Source organism: Symphalangus syndactylus, chromosome 14, assembly GCF_028878055.3.
Source record: "Symphalangus syndactylus isolate Jambi chromosome 14, NHGRI_mSymSyn1-v2.1_pri, whole genome shotgun sequence".
In the NCBI taxonomy this organism is placed as follows: Eukaryota; Metazoa; Chordata; class Mammalia; order Primates; family Hylobatidae; genus Symphalangus; species Symphalangus syndactylus.
In genome coordinates, this window is record NC_072436.2 from 114666199 (window position 1) to 114684122 (window position 17924).

A 17924-nucleotide genomic window follows, 5' to 3' on the forward strand; every position below is an offset into this window, starting at 1 on the left:
TGGGATTACAGGCGTGAGCCACGGCACCCGGCCTGTTTGTTTGCTTTTGAGATGCTTCGTCACTCAGGCTGGAGTGCAGTGGCACAATCTCGGCTCACGGCAGCCTCTGCCTCCCAGGTTCAAGGGATTCTCATACCTCACTCTCCCAAGTAGCTGGGATTACAGGCGCCCGCCACCATGCCTGGCTAATTTTTGTATTTCTAGTAGGGGTAGGGTTTCCCCATGTTGGCCAGGCTGGTCTCAAACTCCTGACTTCAAGTGATTTACCTGCCTTGGCCTCCCAAAGTGTTGAGATTACAGGCATGTGCCACTGCTACTGGCCTGATTTTTTTTTTTTTTTTTTTTTTTTGAGGCAGAGTCTGGCTCTCCCAGGCTGGAGTGCAGTGGCACAATCTCGGCTCACTACAATCTCCACCTCCCGGGTTCAAGCGATTCTCCTGCCTCAGCCTCCTAAGTAGCTGGGACTACAGGCATGTACCACCATGCCTAGATATTTTTTTTTTTTGTCTTTTTAGTAGAGATTGGGTTTCACTATGTTGGTCAGGCTGGTCTTGAACTCCTGACCTCAAATGATCAGCCCACCTCGGCCTTCCAAAGTGCTAGGATTACAGGCATGAGCCACAGCACCTGGCCTGATTGATTATTTTTATTTTTTATTATTTATTTTTTGAGACAGAGTCTTGCTCTGTTGCCCAGGCTGGAGTGCAGTGGCGCGATCTCAGCTCACTGCAACCTCCGCCTCCCGGGTTCAAGCGATTCTCCTGCCTCAGCCTCCTGCGTAGCTGGGATTATAGGCACCCGCCACCACGCCCGGCTAATTTTTTAATTTTAGTAGAGATGGGGTTTCATCATGTTGGCCATGCTGGTCTTGAACTCCTGACCTCAGGTGATACACTCACCTCGGCCTTCCAAAGTGCTGGGATTACAGGCGTGAGCCACCATGCCCGGCCTAGTCAAGGCAGTTCTGTAAGGGAAGAGCAGGAGGTAGACACGCCTGCTCCAGGTGCCATTCATTAATTCACTCATTTTTTCAGGCACTGGAGACGTCATTCAGTGCATTTGGTTTTGTGGCCCTATGGCATATATTGATTGTCTCCAAATGTCATCATTTCCTGAGCACAGCTTCTGTCGCTGCAGTGTGGTCGGGAGCTTCTCGAGGGCAGCATTTCTGCTTTGATTTCCGTGTGGCCAAGTCGGATATGTGAACACATAAAGAAGTAGCCAGGATTGATTGGACAGTCCCTCTCCAGGGCTGTGCAAATGATGCCCATGTTCCTCGGGGACACAGAGTGGGTCCCGGAAGGCTGATGGGCAGCTCTGATTCTGCTGCCTTCTGCCTGGGCTAGAGTGAGACCTCAGTAGATGCGGGAATCACAAGCAGCAGGGTGGGGCTAAAGTAATACAAGGGTGGCCCTTGCTTGGGGAACAAAAGTTAATGGGAGCACCAAACCCCTCAGTAATCAAGATTCACAACATTTTAATGCAATACTTTAGAGAAATAAAAACTGGCCAGGCACAGTGGCTCACACCTATAATCCCAGCACTTTGGGAGGCCGAGGCAGGAGGATGGCTTGAGTCCAAGAGTTTAAGACCAGCCTGGACAACATAGTGAGACCCTGTCTCTACAAAAAATTTTAAAAATTGCCGGGCATGATGGTGGCATGCCTGTAGTCCAGGTACTTGAGAGGCTGAGCTGGGAGGATCACATGGGCCTAGGAGTTCAAGGCTGCAAAGAGCTATTATATCACCGCTGTACTCCTGCCTGGGCAACAGAGTGAGACCCTGTCTCAAGAAAAAATTGAAATTAATGCCAAAAGTTTACAATGAGCAAAATATCTGAATTACAAATTAAAAACATTTATTGATTTATAATAAATCAATATTAGAAATCAATGTTGAACCAGCTTTTGAATATTTTTTTTTAATTTTTAAGATAGTCTCACTTTGTCACCGAGGCTGGAGCGCAGTGGTGCCATCTCCACTACTGCAACCTCTGCCTCCCGGGTTCAAGTGATTCTCCTGCCTCAGCCTCCTGAGTAGCTGGGACTACAGGCACTCACCACCACGCCCAGGTAATTTTTGTGTTTTCAGTAGAGACGGAGTTTCACCATGTTGGCCATGCTGGTCTCGAACTTCTGACCTCAAGTGATCTGCCTGCCTCTGCCTCCCAAAGTGCTGGGATTACAGGCATGAACCACCACGCCTGGCCCAGTCTTTGAATTTTAAAAATTTTATTATTATTATTATTATTATTTTATGGATGGAGTCTTGCTCTGTCGCCAAGGCTGGAGTGCAGTGGTGTGATCTCAGCTCACTGCAACCTCCACCTCCCGGGTTCAAGCGATTCCCCTGCCTCAGCCTCCTGAGTAGCTGCGACTACAGGCACCCACCACCATGCCTGGCCAATTTTTTTTGTATTTTTAGTAGAGACGGGGTTTCATCGTGTTAGCCAGGATGGTCTCAATCTCCTGACCTCGTGATCTGCCTACTTTAGACTCCCAGTTAAAATGTATTATTAAGACAGGGTCTTGCACTGTTGCCCAGTCTGAAGTGCCATGGCATGATCATAGCTCACTGTAGTCTTGAACTCCTGGGCTCAATCAACCCTCCTGCCTCAGCCTCCCAAGTAGGTGGGACTTTAGGCAGGCACCACCGTGCCAGTCTAATTTTTTTTTTATTTTTTTGTAAAAACAGCATCTAGCTATGTTGTCCAGGCTGGTCTCCAACTCCTGGCCTCAAGGGATCCTCCTGCCTCGGTCTTCCAAAGTGCTGAGATTACAAATGTGAGACACTGTGCCTGGCCATTATTTGAATTTAAAGCTAAGGGTCGACAACAGTGTCTTGGAGAGCTATACTGAAGCCTGAGGGAAAGGGAAAAATCAGTAATACTGAGACAGTCATTAAAATGTGGAGAGTGTGTTTACCATGGATTTTTGGCAGTAATTTATTTTATTTTATTTTATTGAGACAAGGTCTTGCTGTGTCACCCAGGCTAGAGTGAAGTGGCACGATCACAGCTCACTGCAGCCTCAACCTCACTGGACTCAAGCAATCCTCCCACCTCACCCTCTTGAATAGCTGGGACTACATCACCACGACAAGTTAATTCTTTCATATTTTTTGTAGAGACGGTGTCTCGCCACGTTGCCCAGGCTGGTCTTGAACTCCTGAGCTCAAGCAGTCCACTCACTTGGGCCTCCCGAAGTGCTGGGATTACAGGCATGAGCCACTGTGCCCAGCCAATTTTGATGTTTTAAAATGTTAAATTAAGACATAATTTGAGGCCGGGCGCAGTGGCTCATGTCTGTAATCCCAGCACTTTGGGAGACCAAGGATGTTGGATCACTTGAGGTCAGGAGTTCGAGACCAGCCTGGGCAACATGGCGAGACCCTATCTCTACAAAAATTGCAAAAAATACCTGGGCATGGTGGCGCACTCCTGTAGTCCCAGCTACTCAGGAGGTTGAGGGACGAGAATCACTTGAACCCGGGAGGCGGAGGTTGCCGTGAGCCGAGATTGCACCATTGCACTCCAGCCTGGGTGACAGAGCAAGACTCCGTCTCAAAACAAATAACAACAATAACAACAAAGAAAACTCAACATAATTTATCTTGGGGATTGAAATTTTGGGCACTCTCTTACATTTTGCGGCCTCAACTCTTGCCCCAGGAACCAGAGTCTGTGAGGGCCTAGAAATGACTTCCAAGACAAATGAAAAAGCAGGTCTCTGTCATCCCCTGGGCCGGACTCCAAATGCCACTGCTTTGCGGGGGCTTCCTTGATTTATTAGGAGAGGGGATGGGCGCCTACTACCCAGTTCAGTGTGGGCAGCCAGCTCCCGGGTCTGCCTGGGCCACCTACTTGTGCCTAAGGTCTCCCTCTCATCCTTTCTGCCAAGGCTGTCTCCAGGGATATCAGCTTTGCAGATCACTCTCTGCAGTTCACATATGTGCCCAGCCGTGTACCATCCCCCGTGAAGAGAGAAAAGAGTAAAAGCACAGTCCCTCTTCTCTGGGAGACAAAACTGGACCAAGGAGGCCAGGTGCAGTAGCTCACGCCTGTAATCCCAGCACTTTGGGAGGCAGAGGTGGGTGGTTTACGAGGTCAGGAGTTCGAGACCAGCCTGGCCAACATAGTGAAACCTTGTCTCTACTAAAAATACACAAAAATTAGCCAGGCCTGGTGGCGGGCGCCTGTAATCTCAGCTACTTGGGAGGCTAAAGCAGGAGAACAGGAGAATCGCTTGAACCTGGGAGGCAGAGGTTCCAGTGAGCCGAGATCGCGCCACAGTGCGAGACTCCGTCTCAAAAAAAAAAAAAAAATTGAACCAGGGAGACATCCAGAGAACACTTTGAAGGCCACATATAACTAAGTATGACAGAATGCTTTGCTCTGGAAAAGAACCAAAGCAAGTACAAAATAAGGCCCTGATCAGAGGTGAGGTGTGGCAGCCAGCACTCCTGAGTGCATCCTTATCTGCAACTGTGAGCCTCTGTCTTCTCATCTGCAAAATGAGAGGATAAGGAGACAGTAATGCATCAGAATAGCTTGCTCACTGCTGGGTGAGGTGGCTCATGCCTGCAATCACAGCACTTTGGGGGACCGGGGCGGGCAGATCGCCTGAGGTCAGGAGTTCGAGACCAGCCTGGCCAACAGGGCAAAATCCCATCTGTACTAAAAATACAAAAATTAGCCGGGCTTGGTGGTGTGTGCCTGTAACCACAGCTACTTGGGAGGCTGAGGCAGAAGAATCACTTGAACCCAGGAGGCGAAGGTTGCAGTGAGCCAAGATCGTGCCACTGCACTCCAGCCTGGGTGACAGAGCAAGACTCCCTCTTAAAAAAAAAAAAAAAAAAAAAAAAAGAATAGCTTGCTCACTAAGGGCGGTTAAAAACAGGCTTCCCGCCAGGCGCGGTGGCTCACGCCTGTAATCCCAGCACTTTGGGAGGCCGAGGCGGGCGGATCACGAGGTCAGGAGATCGAGACCACAGTGAAAATACAAAAAAAAAAAAAAAAAAATTAGCTGGGCGCAGTGGCGGGCGCCTGTAGTCCCAGCTACTCGGGAGGCTGAAGCAGGAGAATGGCGTGAACCCGGGAGGCGGAGCTTGCAGTGAGCCGAGATTACGCCACTGCACTCCAGCCTGGGTGACAGAGCGAGACTCCGTCTCAAAAAAAAAAAAAAAAAAAGAAAGACTTCCCGCCAGGGCCATCCATGGCCCATGCTTGTAATCCCAGCAATTTGGGAGGTAGAGGTAGGATTCCTTGAGTCCCAGGAGTTCAAGACCAGGCTGGGCAACACAGTGAGACTCCCATCTCTGTTTATTGAAAAACAGTAAAAAGTTTTTGTTTTTTTTTTTTTGACGGAGTTTCGCTCTTGTTGCCCAGGCTGGAGTGCAATGACATGATCTTGGCTCACTGCAACCTCCGCCTCCCGGGTTCAAGCGATTCTCCTGCTTCAGCCTCCTGAGTAGCTGAGATTACAGGCATGCGCCGCCACGCCCTCGGCTAATTTTGCATTTTTAGTAGAGACGGGGTTTCTCCATGTTGGTCAGGCTGGTCTCGAACTTCCGACCTCAGGTGATCCACCCGCCTCAGCCTCTCAAAGTGCTGAGATTACAGGCGTGAGCCAATGCGCCCAGCCAAAAGTTTTTTTTTTTTTTTTTTTTTTAAGTAAAAATATAGTAAGCCTTCCAGGGACTTTTTTTTGTCAAGTGGTCTGGGATCTCTCCTTACAGAAACTGCCTAACAGGTTGCTTCAAGGATTGGAGAGCATGTATGCAAAACTGCTCGGCATCCATCGGGTGCTGGCAACATCTAATAACAATATTTCCCAATAATAACAGTAACTATTGTTACTAGTAGGAATAAGTCAAATTAGGAGGCGCGATTTAGGCGGAACCTGGAAGGCGGCGGACAGGATCCAGGACATTCCAAGGCAGGCGTGGGCTTCCTGAGCCAGGAGCCAACCCTCCAGGAGCCAGGGGAGGGCCTGGGGCCAGAAGGTGGGGCGTGCGAGCGGAGGACGGAAGCTCGCCGCCAGGGTCCCCGTCCCTGCCCCAAGTCGTCACCCCCTCGTGGGGAGCGCACCCTGGCGGAGGGGCAAGTCCCACACGGGCTTTGTTATGAATGAGAAGCTGCAGCCTTCAGCCCGCGGAGGGAACAGTGGGGGTCCGGGGGAATAGCAGGGGACCCGGCGGCAACCAGCAGACCTCCCGGCAGCGCTGGCAGCCTGCGCCCGGGGGCCGCTGCCGTTCGGGCCCGCCACCACCCTTCCCTCCCTGCCGGGGCCCCCGGCTTCCTAGGGCGGCCCCAGCATCCGAGGCGCCCTTTGCCGTCCCGTCGCCGGGTCCAGGATTCCCAGGATCCACAGTCCCGGCCGTGCGGCCAGCTAAGCAAGGAGGGAGAGAGGAAGCTGGCCGGCCTCCGAAGTCAGCCCCAAGTTACATGTGGGAAGCGGTGGCTGTGACGCAAGTTTCCAGGGGGCCCTGGGCTCGGCTCGAAGGGAGCACACCGGAGAGACTCCGCTCCGTGCAGTTGCAATGGTGAAAAAGCAGAAGCCCCAAGCGCGAACCCCAGGCCGCCTTCCTTGCTGCCGCTGTACGCCCGACCCAGCCGCGCCCCCTCCTCCCTGCGGGCCAGCCGAGCGCGCGGACCCTGCTCTGGGCAGTCGCTGCTGGACCCCGGGCTGCACGGGCTGGGCTCCCTGCGCGGTGGCTGGCGTTTTTTTTTTTTTTTTTTGCAACGCTTGCCAACCTGTCAGCTGATGGACCTCATCACCCATAGTGGCGCATGTAGCTCGGCCGCAGCTCCCTTCATTCACGCCGCGCCCCCCAAGCCCGCCCGCGGCCCCCGGCCCCCTGTGCCCCGCGAGAGGTCTGCAGACCCCGGTTGCAGCCGGTCCCCGGGGGCCTGCGCCACTCTCGCCCCGGCCTCGCGCCGCCTGGGGGGCGCTGCAAATAGTCCTTTGTTTACATGCAATTCCTTACTCCGCGGAAGGAGGCCGGGGGAGTGCTGAGTTTTCACCAGCTGTTTCCCGCCTTGAAACAGACATCTGATCAGCTGCAAACACACACACACACACACACACACACACATACACACGCCCGGGGAGGCAGGCCGGAGAGACCTCCCTCCCGCCCCTCCCGCCCGCCTCCCTCCCCTCGCCGCCGCCGCCGCCGCCGCCGCCGCCGCCAGCATCTGGGACCGGCCGATTCTGCACCTCCGTCCGGCGCTGCCCTTTGATTCGGATTTCCATCTTGCATTCTCCGGCTGATCGCGGGACCTGGCTCGTGCAGAGGAGGGGGGCCGATCGCTATGGAGTATTTCATGGTGCCCACTCAGAAGGTGCCCTCTTTGCAACATTTCAGGAAAACAGAGAAAGAAGTGATAGGAGGGCTCTGTAGGTGTGTACTCCTCCTCCCCCCACCCCCTTCCTACCACTGCAGCCCCCGGCCAGCCCGCCCGGGCGGGCGCGCGTGTGCGCACGCATGGCCCGCGCCGTCGTCCCCGCTAGCCTTTCTTAGCTGCGGGGACGGCTGCAGCTCCACGCGCCGGGTCCGCGCCGCCCCGGGACCCTCCTCCCTTGGAGTATGGGGGCCCCAAGCGGCCCCGGCCACTTTTGTCCGCTGCAGGCGGGCGAGTCGCGACGTTTGTAAATTGCAAACAGACCCACGTGGTTCTGCAGCAGTCCCGGCCATGCTTGGTGCTGGTGGCCTTCCCCCCCGCGCTTCCTCTTTCCCCCTCCCGCGGCGGCTTCCTTCCTCTCCTTCCTTCCTCGCGATCTTAGGTAGTCCCCATCCAAGGGGGTCTGGGGGCCCGGGGCGCGCGTGGGGGTGTAGCTAGGGCGGCTACAATGCAGCCATGCCGCGGCTCCCGGCGCGGGGTGGGGGCGGGGAGCCGGGCACTGTGCATGTTTGCAGAGCGGGGCTGCAGCGGGGTCGGGGGCGTGCTCGCGTGTGGGTGTGGGGGGTGGGCGGACCCCGAGGGGCCCGCGCGGCCGGTAGGGGCGCCGCGGCCCGGGGCACGTTGGCTGCCGCTCGCTCGCCCGCCCGCGCCCGGGCGCTGTTTACTAGCGAGGCCTGGACGTGACTCTGCAGCCCTCTTGGAGTAGGCGGACCTCTGCGCGCGGCCTCGCGGGAGCTGTAGTTCTCCGTGTCCTGCTGGTGCAGCATTCTGGGATTTGTAGGCGCTCCTGGGCCACGCTTTCCCTGCACAAAGCTCGGCCCCCGCGGGCACGATGGGCACGGCGGGCCAGGTGGGCAGGCCTTTTGGGGAAGGGACACCTGAGGCCGCCCCTAGCCTCGCAGGGCAGCTTCCCGCCGCACGTGGGTTTCCCCTGCAAACTTTCCCATCCAACGCCCCTCCCCCCTGCCGTAAACCGAAAGCGTCGGGTCCCCCAGCCGGGTGGGTGGCCCGAGGTCCGCAGGCCTCCCCAGAAGCCACTTTGCAAGCTTTGGTCCTAGGTTGCTCTAAACCCAAAGGGTGATGGATTCAAGGACCACACACAGCCAAACCACCCCGCACACTTCTTAAAATGCACATGCCTGGAACTCTGATCGCTGGGGCCCGGACATCTGCATTTTGAACGACCCCCTGGGCGGGGTGTGGGGGAGGTGGGCGTTCTGCGGCGTGCGCAAGTTTGGGACCTGCGGCCCCTTTCCTGCCGCGCTGCTCCAGGAGCGAAATGGCTCCCCAGGGCTGGAGCCACGTGCTCTGCCGCCGGAGGCAGTCTGGGCGGGGATTGAGGGAGGAGGAGCCCGCCGGTGTGGCACAGGCTGGTGGACACTAGCGCCTGCAGAATCCGGCCTGGAGGGAAGGTTGCTGCACACGTGTAGACACTCCTGCCCAACCCTCTGCCCCAGGGGTCCCCACCTTAAGGCTACTCTGAAGTTTCCAGTCAATACATAGACTTGGGCCAGTTGATGGATTTGGCAGCTGGCAGGGATGCCCCGAGGGCTGGCCCTTGCACGAGACCCACCTGGAGGGCCCAGTAATAATAAGTAAAAAAACTTCTTGAGCTCTTTTTGTGTTCTAGGTACTCACTTTGCTAGAATTTTCTCATTGAGTTGTCATACTCTTTCTATGAGTCAAAAGTGTCTTTTGATTCCTAGTAAAGAGGAGGACACAGAGACTGGAGAAGGGACCACTGCAGCAAGTGGTGGAGCTGGAACTTGAACCCTTGTCCTGGGGTTGCATGCTTTTGCAGGGCAGGGCTGGGCAGCGCGCGGAGGTACAGTTGAGCTGCTGTGCCTACTGGAGAGGACATTGTGGGCCTGATCCTGGGCAGGGTTGGGGGGCCCTGTGGCTGCCATGCCTGGGCCTTGGGTGAGTCCTCTCAGGGTCCCCTAAGACTCTGGCTTCAATTTATCCCTGCCCCAAGCCTTCCTTTGGAGGGTACCAGCAGTCCCCCAGGGTAGCTGGATCTTGGTAGGCCAAGGGCTTGAAGGTGTAGGGCCTTCGTCCAGGGTTGGGCATGGCAACGTCCATTGCAAGACAGTTGTCAGCTGTGCATTAGGCATGGAGTTGGGGGTCCCTGGATTTGTTTACCTTCAGTAGGGTTGCAGGGTGAGGTGGGAAGCCTGTCCGGGATCAAATGGGTTCATTAGGCAGGACCTTCTGGCCACATGCATTTGCTTCTCTGGGTCATCTCAGGCTGGTGGGCTTTGCTCCATCCCTCAGTGACCAGCAGGGATCTCCCTGTCTTTCTGTCTCCCAGGCCTGCCAGAGGGGATTGTAGGGCACGGTGCTGCACACACAAGCTGCAGGTTTTGGACCTGTCGCCTAATGGTTCTCAGTCTCTGGAAAACAGAGCACCTGTGAGAAAATTAGCTGTGAGTATGGAAAGTGCCTGGTAGCTGTTAAAATGACACTCAGTCTTTTTTTTTTTTTTTTTTTGAGACAGTGTCTCACTCTGTCACCCAGAATGGAGTGCAGTGGTGCAATCTTGGCTCACTGCAACCTCCGCCTCCTAGATTCAAGCGACTTTCCTGCCTCAGCCTCCCAAGTAGCTGGGATTACAGGCATGTGTCACCATGCCTGGCTAATTTTTGTATTTTTAGTAGAGATGGGGTTTCACCATGGTGGTTGGCCAGGCTGGTCTCGAACCCCTGACCTCAGGTGATCTGCCCACCTTGGCCTCCCAAAGTACTAGGATTACAGGCATGAGTGACTGTGCCCAGCCACTGACATTCAGAGTCTTTTTTTTTTTTTTTTTTTTTGAGACGGAGTCTCGCTCTGTCGCCCAGGCTGGAGTGCAGTGGCGCAATCTCGGCTCACTGCAAGCTCCGCCTCCCGGGTTCACGCCATTCTCCTGCCTCAGCCTCTCCGAGTAGCTGGGACTACAGGCGCCCGCCACCACGCCCGGCTAATTTTTTGTATTTTTAGTAGAGACGGGGTTTCACCGTGGTCTCGATCTCCTGACCTCGTGATCCGCCCGCCTCGGCCTCCCAAAGTGCTGGGATTACAAGCGTGAGCCACCGCGCCCGGCCCGACATTCAGAGTCTTAAAAGCAGGTATATGGACAGGTGTATGATAGTCTCCATCCATATCTTGTGTTTTGTTTGTTTGTTTGTTTTGAGATGGGCTCTCACTCTGTCGCACAGGCTGGAGTGCAGTGGTGCAATCTCGGCTCACTGCAACTTCTGCCTCCAGGGTTCAAGCAATTCTCCTGCCTCAGCCTCCTAAGTAACTGGGACTACAGGCCCGCTCCACCATGCACGGCTAATTTTTGTATTTTTAGTACAAACGGGGTTTCACCATGTTGGCCAGGATGGTCTCGATCTCCTGATCTTGTGACCTGCCCGCCTCGTCCTCCCGAAGTGCTAGGATTTCAGACATGAGCCACCGTTCCCGGACTCTCCATCTGTATTTTTTTTTTTTTTTTGAGACGGAATCTCGCTCTGTCACCCAGGCTGGAGTGCAGTGATGCAATCTCGGCTCACTGCAAGCTCTGCCTCCCGGGTTCACGCCATTCTCCTGCCTCAGCCTCCCAAGTAGCTGGGACTACAGGTGCCCACCACCACGCCCTGCTAATTTTTTGTATTTGAATTAGAGACAGGGTTTCACTGTGTTAGCCAGGATGGTCTCGATCTCCTGACCTTGTGATCCTCCCACCTCAGCTTCCCAAAGTGCTGGGATTACAGGCGTGAGCCACCACTCCCGGCCTCCATCTGTATCTTAAAGCTTCTAGGCCTGGCTCGGTGGCTCAAGCCTGTAATCCCAGTGCTTTGGAAGGCTGAGGGGAAAGAATCATTTGAGCCCAGGAGTTCGAGACCAAGCCTGGGCAACATAGCAAGACCCCACCTCTACAAAAAATAAAAAAATTAGCCCGGCATGGTGGCATGTGCCTGTAGTCTCAGCTCCCTGGGAGGCTGAGGCAGGAGGATTGCTTGAGCCCGGGAATTGGAGATTGCATTGAGCTGTGATCATACCATTGCTCTCTAGCCTGGGTAACAGAGACCCTGTCTCTTAAAAAAAAATAGTAAGACTGGGTGCAGTGGCTCACTCTTGTAACCCTAGCACTTTGGGAGGCCAAGGCGGGAGGATCACTTGAGCCCAGGAGTTCAAGACCAGCCTCAGCAACATGACGAAACCCTGTTTCTATTAAAAATACAAAAAACTAGCCGGGTGTGAATGGTGTGCATTTATACTCCCAGTTGCTTGGGAGGCTGAGGAAGGAGGATGACCTGGGCCCAAGAAGTTGAGGCTACAGTGAGCCGAGATCATGCCATTGCACTCCAGCTTGGGTGGCGGGAGTGAGACCCTGCCTCTAAATAAATAAATAAAAATAAATTAAAAAAATAATAAAACTTAAAAAGCTCCCATAAGGAGTTGGAGAAAATTGAAGGCTTTGGAGTGTTTGTTGGGTTCCTGATTTATTTATGAAGCAACAACGTTCTGCCGGGACTGAGGATACAGCCAGGAACAGGATGTGACTCCTGTGCTCAGCAGCTCACAGCCTTGTGGTTCTAAAAGGTCTTGTAGACCCCCTAAGAGTTTCATGGGTGTCCTGGACACCTGGGTGCAAACTAACTCTCGGGCCTCGACCTCCCAAGTAGCTGGGACTACAGGCACGTCCCACGACACCCGGCTAATTTTTGTATTTTTAGTAGAGAGGGGGTTTCACCATGTTGGCCTGGCTGGTCTGAAACTTCTGACCTCAGGTGATCTGCCCACCTTAGCCTCCCAAAGTGCTGGGATTACAGGCGTGAGCCACCGTGCCCGGCCTTTCTTGATCTCTTTTAAACTTCACCATTACCCTGTGAAGTGAAGCAGTGTTTCCATATTTTATAGATGGAGGAAACTGAGGCTTGGTGTTCCACAGCTAGTAAATGGCAAGGCTGGACTTTTTGCACTTGAGCCCAGTGCAGGATTCCCACTGATGGGCTGGAGGAGCTTTGGGAAAGGGAGGGAGGCAGGGATGTTTCTGATGGCAACAGCCTGGGCATGGTGTGTTCTGGGACCGAGGGGAAGGGCAGCAGACTGGCCAGGTCACAGTGCAGAGTATGGGTGAGTAGTGTAGCAGCAGCGGGGATGGAGCATGGATGAGAACCTCGGGCTGATTAGGTTAGAGAAGGATGAGTGCCTTAGTGCTTTTTTGGGTTTGGGAGAATCCCATGTGGACTTTCACACGTTGACTGTATAGATGTTAAGTGACCCTGAGGTATGTGAGTGACCTCAGGGCAGTGTGAAATGAAAGTTCTCAGTGGCCGGTTTGAGGCTGGAGCTGGGCAGGCAGGTGTAGAGGGATTGGGGGTACTTGACTTTGGGCTGGGCAGGAGGGATAGGTCCTGGCAGGGTTCTAGACTTGAAGGGCATGGCCCCATTCCCCCAAGTGTCTGGTTGGGACGCCAGTGTCAATCTCAGCAGATTTTGTGGGTGCCGTAGTGGTAGGTGTGGCGGCTCTTGCCTTAGCATCCAAGGCTGGTGCCCAAATTTTGTTCCCTGGCCATTGGCTGCTCAGTGACCTTATTCCTAAATCTAGGGCAGCCCCTGCCTGGTTGGACCCAGGAGGCTGGCTTGCAAGAAGCAAGAGAGCCTTGGTGTGGCTGGGCATGGTGGCTCATGCCTATAATCCCAGCACTTTGGGAGGCCGAGGTGGGCAGATCACGAGGTCAAGAGTTCGAGACCAGCCTGGCCAACATGGCGAAACCCCATGTCTACTAAAAATACAAAAATTAGCCGGGCGTGGTGGTGGGCACCTGTAATCCCACCTACTCGGGAGGCTGAGGCATGAGAATTGCTTGAACTCGGGAGGTAGAAATTGCAGTGAGCTGAGATTGTGCCACTGCACTCCAGCCTGGGCAACAGAGCGAGACTCCATCTCAAACCCGTCCCCCGCCCCCCATAATTAGCCGGGCTTGGTGGCTCACGCCTGTGATCCCAGTTACTTGGGAGGCTGAGGCATGAAAATCGGTTGAACCCGGGAGGCAGAGATTGCAGTGAGCCAAGATTGCGCCACTGCACTCCAGCCTGGGCAATAGAGCGAGACTCAGTCAAAAGAAAAAAGAGAACCTCGGTGTCAGTGGACTTGGGTCACCTTTGATTTTCACCTGGAGGAGTCTGAAGTGGCCAGGGAGAGGATAGTGGACCTTTACTGTGTGTGTAGGACCTTTACAGACCTTAACCGTAAATGCAAAACCCCAGAAAGAGCTATCAGAAACTTTCAGGCATTTGCAGAAAAATCCACTTTATTCAGTGCAGTATCACCTGGAAATTTCAATTAACCATCCTTCATCAACAGGAACCCCTGGTTGGTCAGCCATCAGAAGTCCTGGTTGGTCAGCATTCCACCAATAAGAATTCCTGGTTAGCCGGCACTCCACCAATCACAACCCCTGGTTAGCTCCTATTCCACCAATCAGAAGCCTTGGGTAGAATGCATTCTATTAAAGGACTCTGTCGGCTTGTACTTCCAGGGCAATTTAGGTGAGTTATATTTGAGGGTCTTGGTGGCAGATTCAGGTCCCCACGAGGAACTGTACCTTTGGGGGGAAATTTGCTTTCTTGGATTTAAGAAAGTGCTTAACCTAAGTTAAGCACTAGGTTAGCCAGCAGCTGGTTTCTAAGCCAGGAGACTGGGCTGATGGCTTTGGAGAGGAAGGAGGCAGGATGGAGTATTGGAGAAGCTGGGCCGGCAGATTCTGGTGCAGAGGAGGAGGCGACACAGGCCCCTGATCCCGGCCCCAGCTCCTCTTCCTTGTGAGAAATTCCGGCTGGGGTTTTCGCGACTGGGGTCTGGTGGTCTCCTTTGGTCTCCCAGTTAGTGCGCTGCCTTGCAGGGAAGGGAAGGAAGAGGCTGAGGGTCAGCTCCCAAGAGCAGAGGAGTTGGTGGGACTTGGGCTGGGAGGTGCAGGAGGGTGCATCTGGCTGCACCCTGCCCTGCCCAGCTGCTGGGTGTGACCTTGGGCAAGTCACCTCACTTGTGGGCTTGTGTTCAGAGGGGCAGGGGTGATGGCTGAGCTTGCAGTCACACACCCCCTTCTGGTAAGTGGCGGGCTGTGTGAACTAGCGGTCAGTAGAGGCGCTTCAGTGGGTTGGCGTCTGCAGGTTGCTATTGTGCCCGGTCTGGCTGCTTGACCTTGGGATTATAACCTTCCTTCCCACCACCCTGCATTGCTTGCTCACTGTGATCTCGGCCGCCCCACTGGGTTTCTGTGAGAATTAGGCAGGGAAAAATGTAAACGAGGTCTGTGAATAATAAAAAGAGTTAGACGATTACAGCGATTTCCGAATGCCTGGTCTTTTTTTTTTTTTTTTTTTTGAGACAAGGTCTCACTCTGTTGCCTAGGCTGGAGTACAGTGACACGATCACAGCTCACTGCAGCCTCAACCTCCTGGACTTATTCCATCCTCCCACCTTAGCCTCCTGAGTTGCTGGAACAATAGGCACACTCTACCATGCCTGGCTGATTTCTTTTTTCTAGTGATGGGGTCTCACTATGTTGCCCAGGCTGGTCTTGAACTCTGAGGCTCAAGCGATCCTCCTGCTTTGGCCTCCCAAAGTGCTAGGATTATAGGTGTGAGCCACTGTGCCCGGCCTGGTCTTCTCTTTTACAGGGATAACTGTTACCTGCCGGTTGGGGCATCTGGCTCTGTGGGACAGTCAGAGCTCATTCTGCCCTATGGCCTGACACCTGCTCTGGGGTCAGGGTTCACGCCCAGTGCTTGCTGCAGCTGGTCCCTACCCAAACCTCTGTGTCCCCCGCTTTACATGGGAGTCTTCAGGCCACCTGACTCAGGAAGATTGTGACAATTCAGCGAGACAATTCTCGCCAAAAACTTAAAAAAAAAAAAAAGTATCCCTCTGTTGTGGACCCTCTAGGAGGGCCAGCTTTCAGGTGGCCCAAGGCTGGACTCGGTGTTCCCTTTTCACCCCCTGGTCAGCTCTGGCCTTTGGGCATTGCCAGGAGGGGCCCAGGGGCTAGGTGGGTGGGGGTCTCTCACCACATCTCTCCTGAGGGGGATGGCGATGCCTCCAGATTGCACTTACCTTGTGTTGTGGCTTCCTATGGACATCTCTTCCCACCTCTTACCTCCACAGAGCCCCAGCTTTAAGCCACCCACTGCAGAGCAGTCCTGGTCCCCTTGGCCTGCTGGCCTCTCAGAGATGGTATGGTCTGAAGCTGTGCCAGGCCTGGGAGCCTGGACTCCACCCCAAGGCTGGGCCACACACAGCTGTGCAGCAGGCCTGCTCCAGTCCTCCTGTCACCTCCACTTCAGGGCAGGGGAACCGGGAGAAGTGAGGGCACTGACATCCAGCTGACTGACCCTAAAACCATCCCCTCTCTGCTTTGCACTCTAAAGTCTCTCACGGAAAGTGGGGGGCCCGGGCCCCTTTTGCAGCGCTGACATTTCAAGACCCTGTAAGCGACTTGTACCCTGTGTACAGGCCCTGGGCCTTTGGGTCCTGATGGAGGAGGGGGCTTGGCTTGATGAGGACGGACGGAAGGAGGCTAATTTGCATCCAGACTTCCGGCGTCGGACACCTCTGTATTGGGAGAGGAAGCTGAGGCCGGGGAAGGGGCAGGGATGCGTCCAGGGTCCCACAGGGAGCCAAGGCTGGACAGATGGGCAGGCTAGGTGGGGCCAGGAAGGCCACGGCTGTTTCTAGCTGTTAAAGATGTGCTCCCTCCTGGGTCCATGCAATCTCCTTTCCGCCTGCGGGTTGGCGAAGGGGCCAGGGCACACAGCAGGGGAGTTAGACTTGGCAGCCCCTTGACCCCAGACTGCCCTCGTCAATGGAGCAGGAGCTGCCCAGAACCCTTTTCCTGTTCTCCCGGATTCAGGGGCATGAGCCCCCTTGGCCCAGTCCTGGAACAGGGCACCCCGGGAGAGCCCTTCAGGAAGAGGCCGGGGCTGCGGCTTCGGGTGGGGCTGGCAGCCTCTGCTGGGATCCCAGCATCTGGAAGCTATCAGGCCAGGGGCGGGGGGAGTTGCAGGGGAGGTCCAGGGAGGGGGACATGCCTCCTCCAGGCCACACACAGGCCCAACCCTCGGGAGCGTGGCCTTGGGCCCACAACCGCGGCCTCCGCACCCGGGCCCACAACCGCGGCCTCCGCGCCCCGGCCCGCAGCCCTGCCCCCTGGCGCACGCCCCGCCCTCGTCCGAAGCCACGCCCCCAGCCAGCAGCCACGCCCTCTTCCCCCAGGCTGCCTTCTCACGCACTGGCCACTGCTCCTGCAAGGGTCAGTAGGGCTCCCCACAGCATGGTGGGAGCCTCGCTTCTCCGGCACAGGGTGGGTCTGTCTGTTGGAGTGTGGGGGCTGTGGGGAGCAGTGTCCCCAGGGGTTGTTGGCTTGGCGTCTTTTTGGGGAGTGAGTGGTACTTGTCTTCCGTGAAATCTTAGCCTAGTGGGGTTGGGGCTTGTGGTGGGAGGCATGGCCGTGAGGGTAGGAAGGGAGTGGGGACGTCATCCTCAGTCCTGGGGTGGCAAAGCCTGAGACGCTGAAGAGGCGCTCCAGGTGCCTAGCAAGTCACTCAGAAGTGTTCCAGGAGCGGGGACAGCGTCCCTGAATGTCGTCTGCATCCCACGTGCATCAGAATCACACCACGCACGTTTCTGGGCCCCACCGGGGGCCTGCTAGTCAGACGCTGGGACCAGCACCAGTCGTCTGCGTAGTTTCTAAGCTCCTGGATGTTTTGATGCTCAGATACACTGGGAATTCTGTTCCGGAGGAGAGACTGCTCCCTGTGAGGAAAGCCAGGGAGGGGATAAGTTTTTGTTGTTGTTGTTGAGACAAGGTCTTGCTCTGTTGCCCAGACTGAAGTGCAGTGGCATGATGATAGCTCACTGCAGTCTCCAACCCCTGGGCTCAAGCGATTCTCCCACTTCAGCCTCCTGAGTAGCTGGGACTACAGGCATGCACCACCACACCTGGCTAATTTTATTTTTTTGTAGAGACAGGGTCTCACTATGTTGTCTAGGCTGATCTCAAACTCTAAGGCTCAATGATCCTTGGCCTTGACCTCCCAAAGAACTGGGATTACTGTGCCTGGCCCGGGGTGGGTTCTGAGCAGACTATGTTACCCGCAGTGAGCTGATTCAGTCTGCCCCGATGTCCCAGAGAGCACCGCTCCATCACCCTCTGGGGGTGGCCTGGCATCTTTTGCAGGAGGGGAGGGATGCAGTTTCCACTGGGGCCCTCTGGAGATGAATGATGAAGAGGGCGCCTTGGCCGAGCCTGTCCTTGTCCTCTCTGGCAGCCTTGCCAACATTCCATTAACCCCCGAGACTCAGCGGGACCAGGAGCGGCGGATTCGGCGGGAGATTGCCAACAGCAACGAGCGGAGGCGCATGCAGAGCATCAACGCGGGATTCCAGTCCCTCAAGACCCTCATCCCCCACACAGATGGAGAGAAGCTCAGCAAGGTGGGTGAGAGCAGGGAGGGCTTCCTGGAGGAGCCGGCAGGTTCCCGCCGGGAG

At 55.2% G+C, this 17924-nt stretch overlaps 1 protein-coding gene across 5 annotated transcripts in view; it reads left to right on the plus strand.

Annotated features, from left to right (window-relative positions):
• TFAP4 (transcription factor AP-4) overlaps positions 1 to 17924 on the plus strand; it is a 54953-nt gene that overhangs the window by 31458 nt on the left and 5571 nt on the right. For 2 of the 5 annotated variants that reach the window (XM_055242886.2, XM_055242887.2), the window contains one exon: positions 17705 to 17870. In XM_055242886.2, coding sequence (XP_055098861.1) covers positions 17796 to 17870 — 75 coding nt within the window. In that variant the 5' untranslated portion in view covers positions 17705 to 17795. Of the gene's footprint in view, positions 1 to 6984; positions 7405 to 8134; positions 9832 to 13156; positions 13928 to 17704; positions 17871 to 17924 lie in introns of those variants that run through there. The other 3 variants (XM_055242883.2, XM_063618323.1, XM_055242884.2) reach the window with 3 other exon arrangements.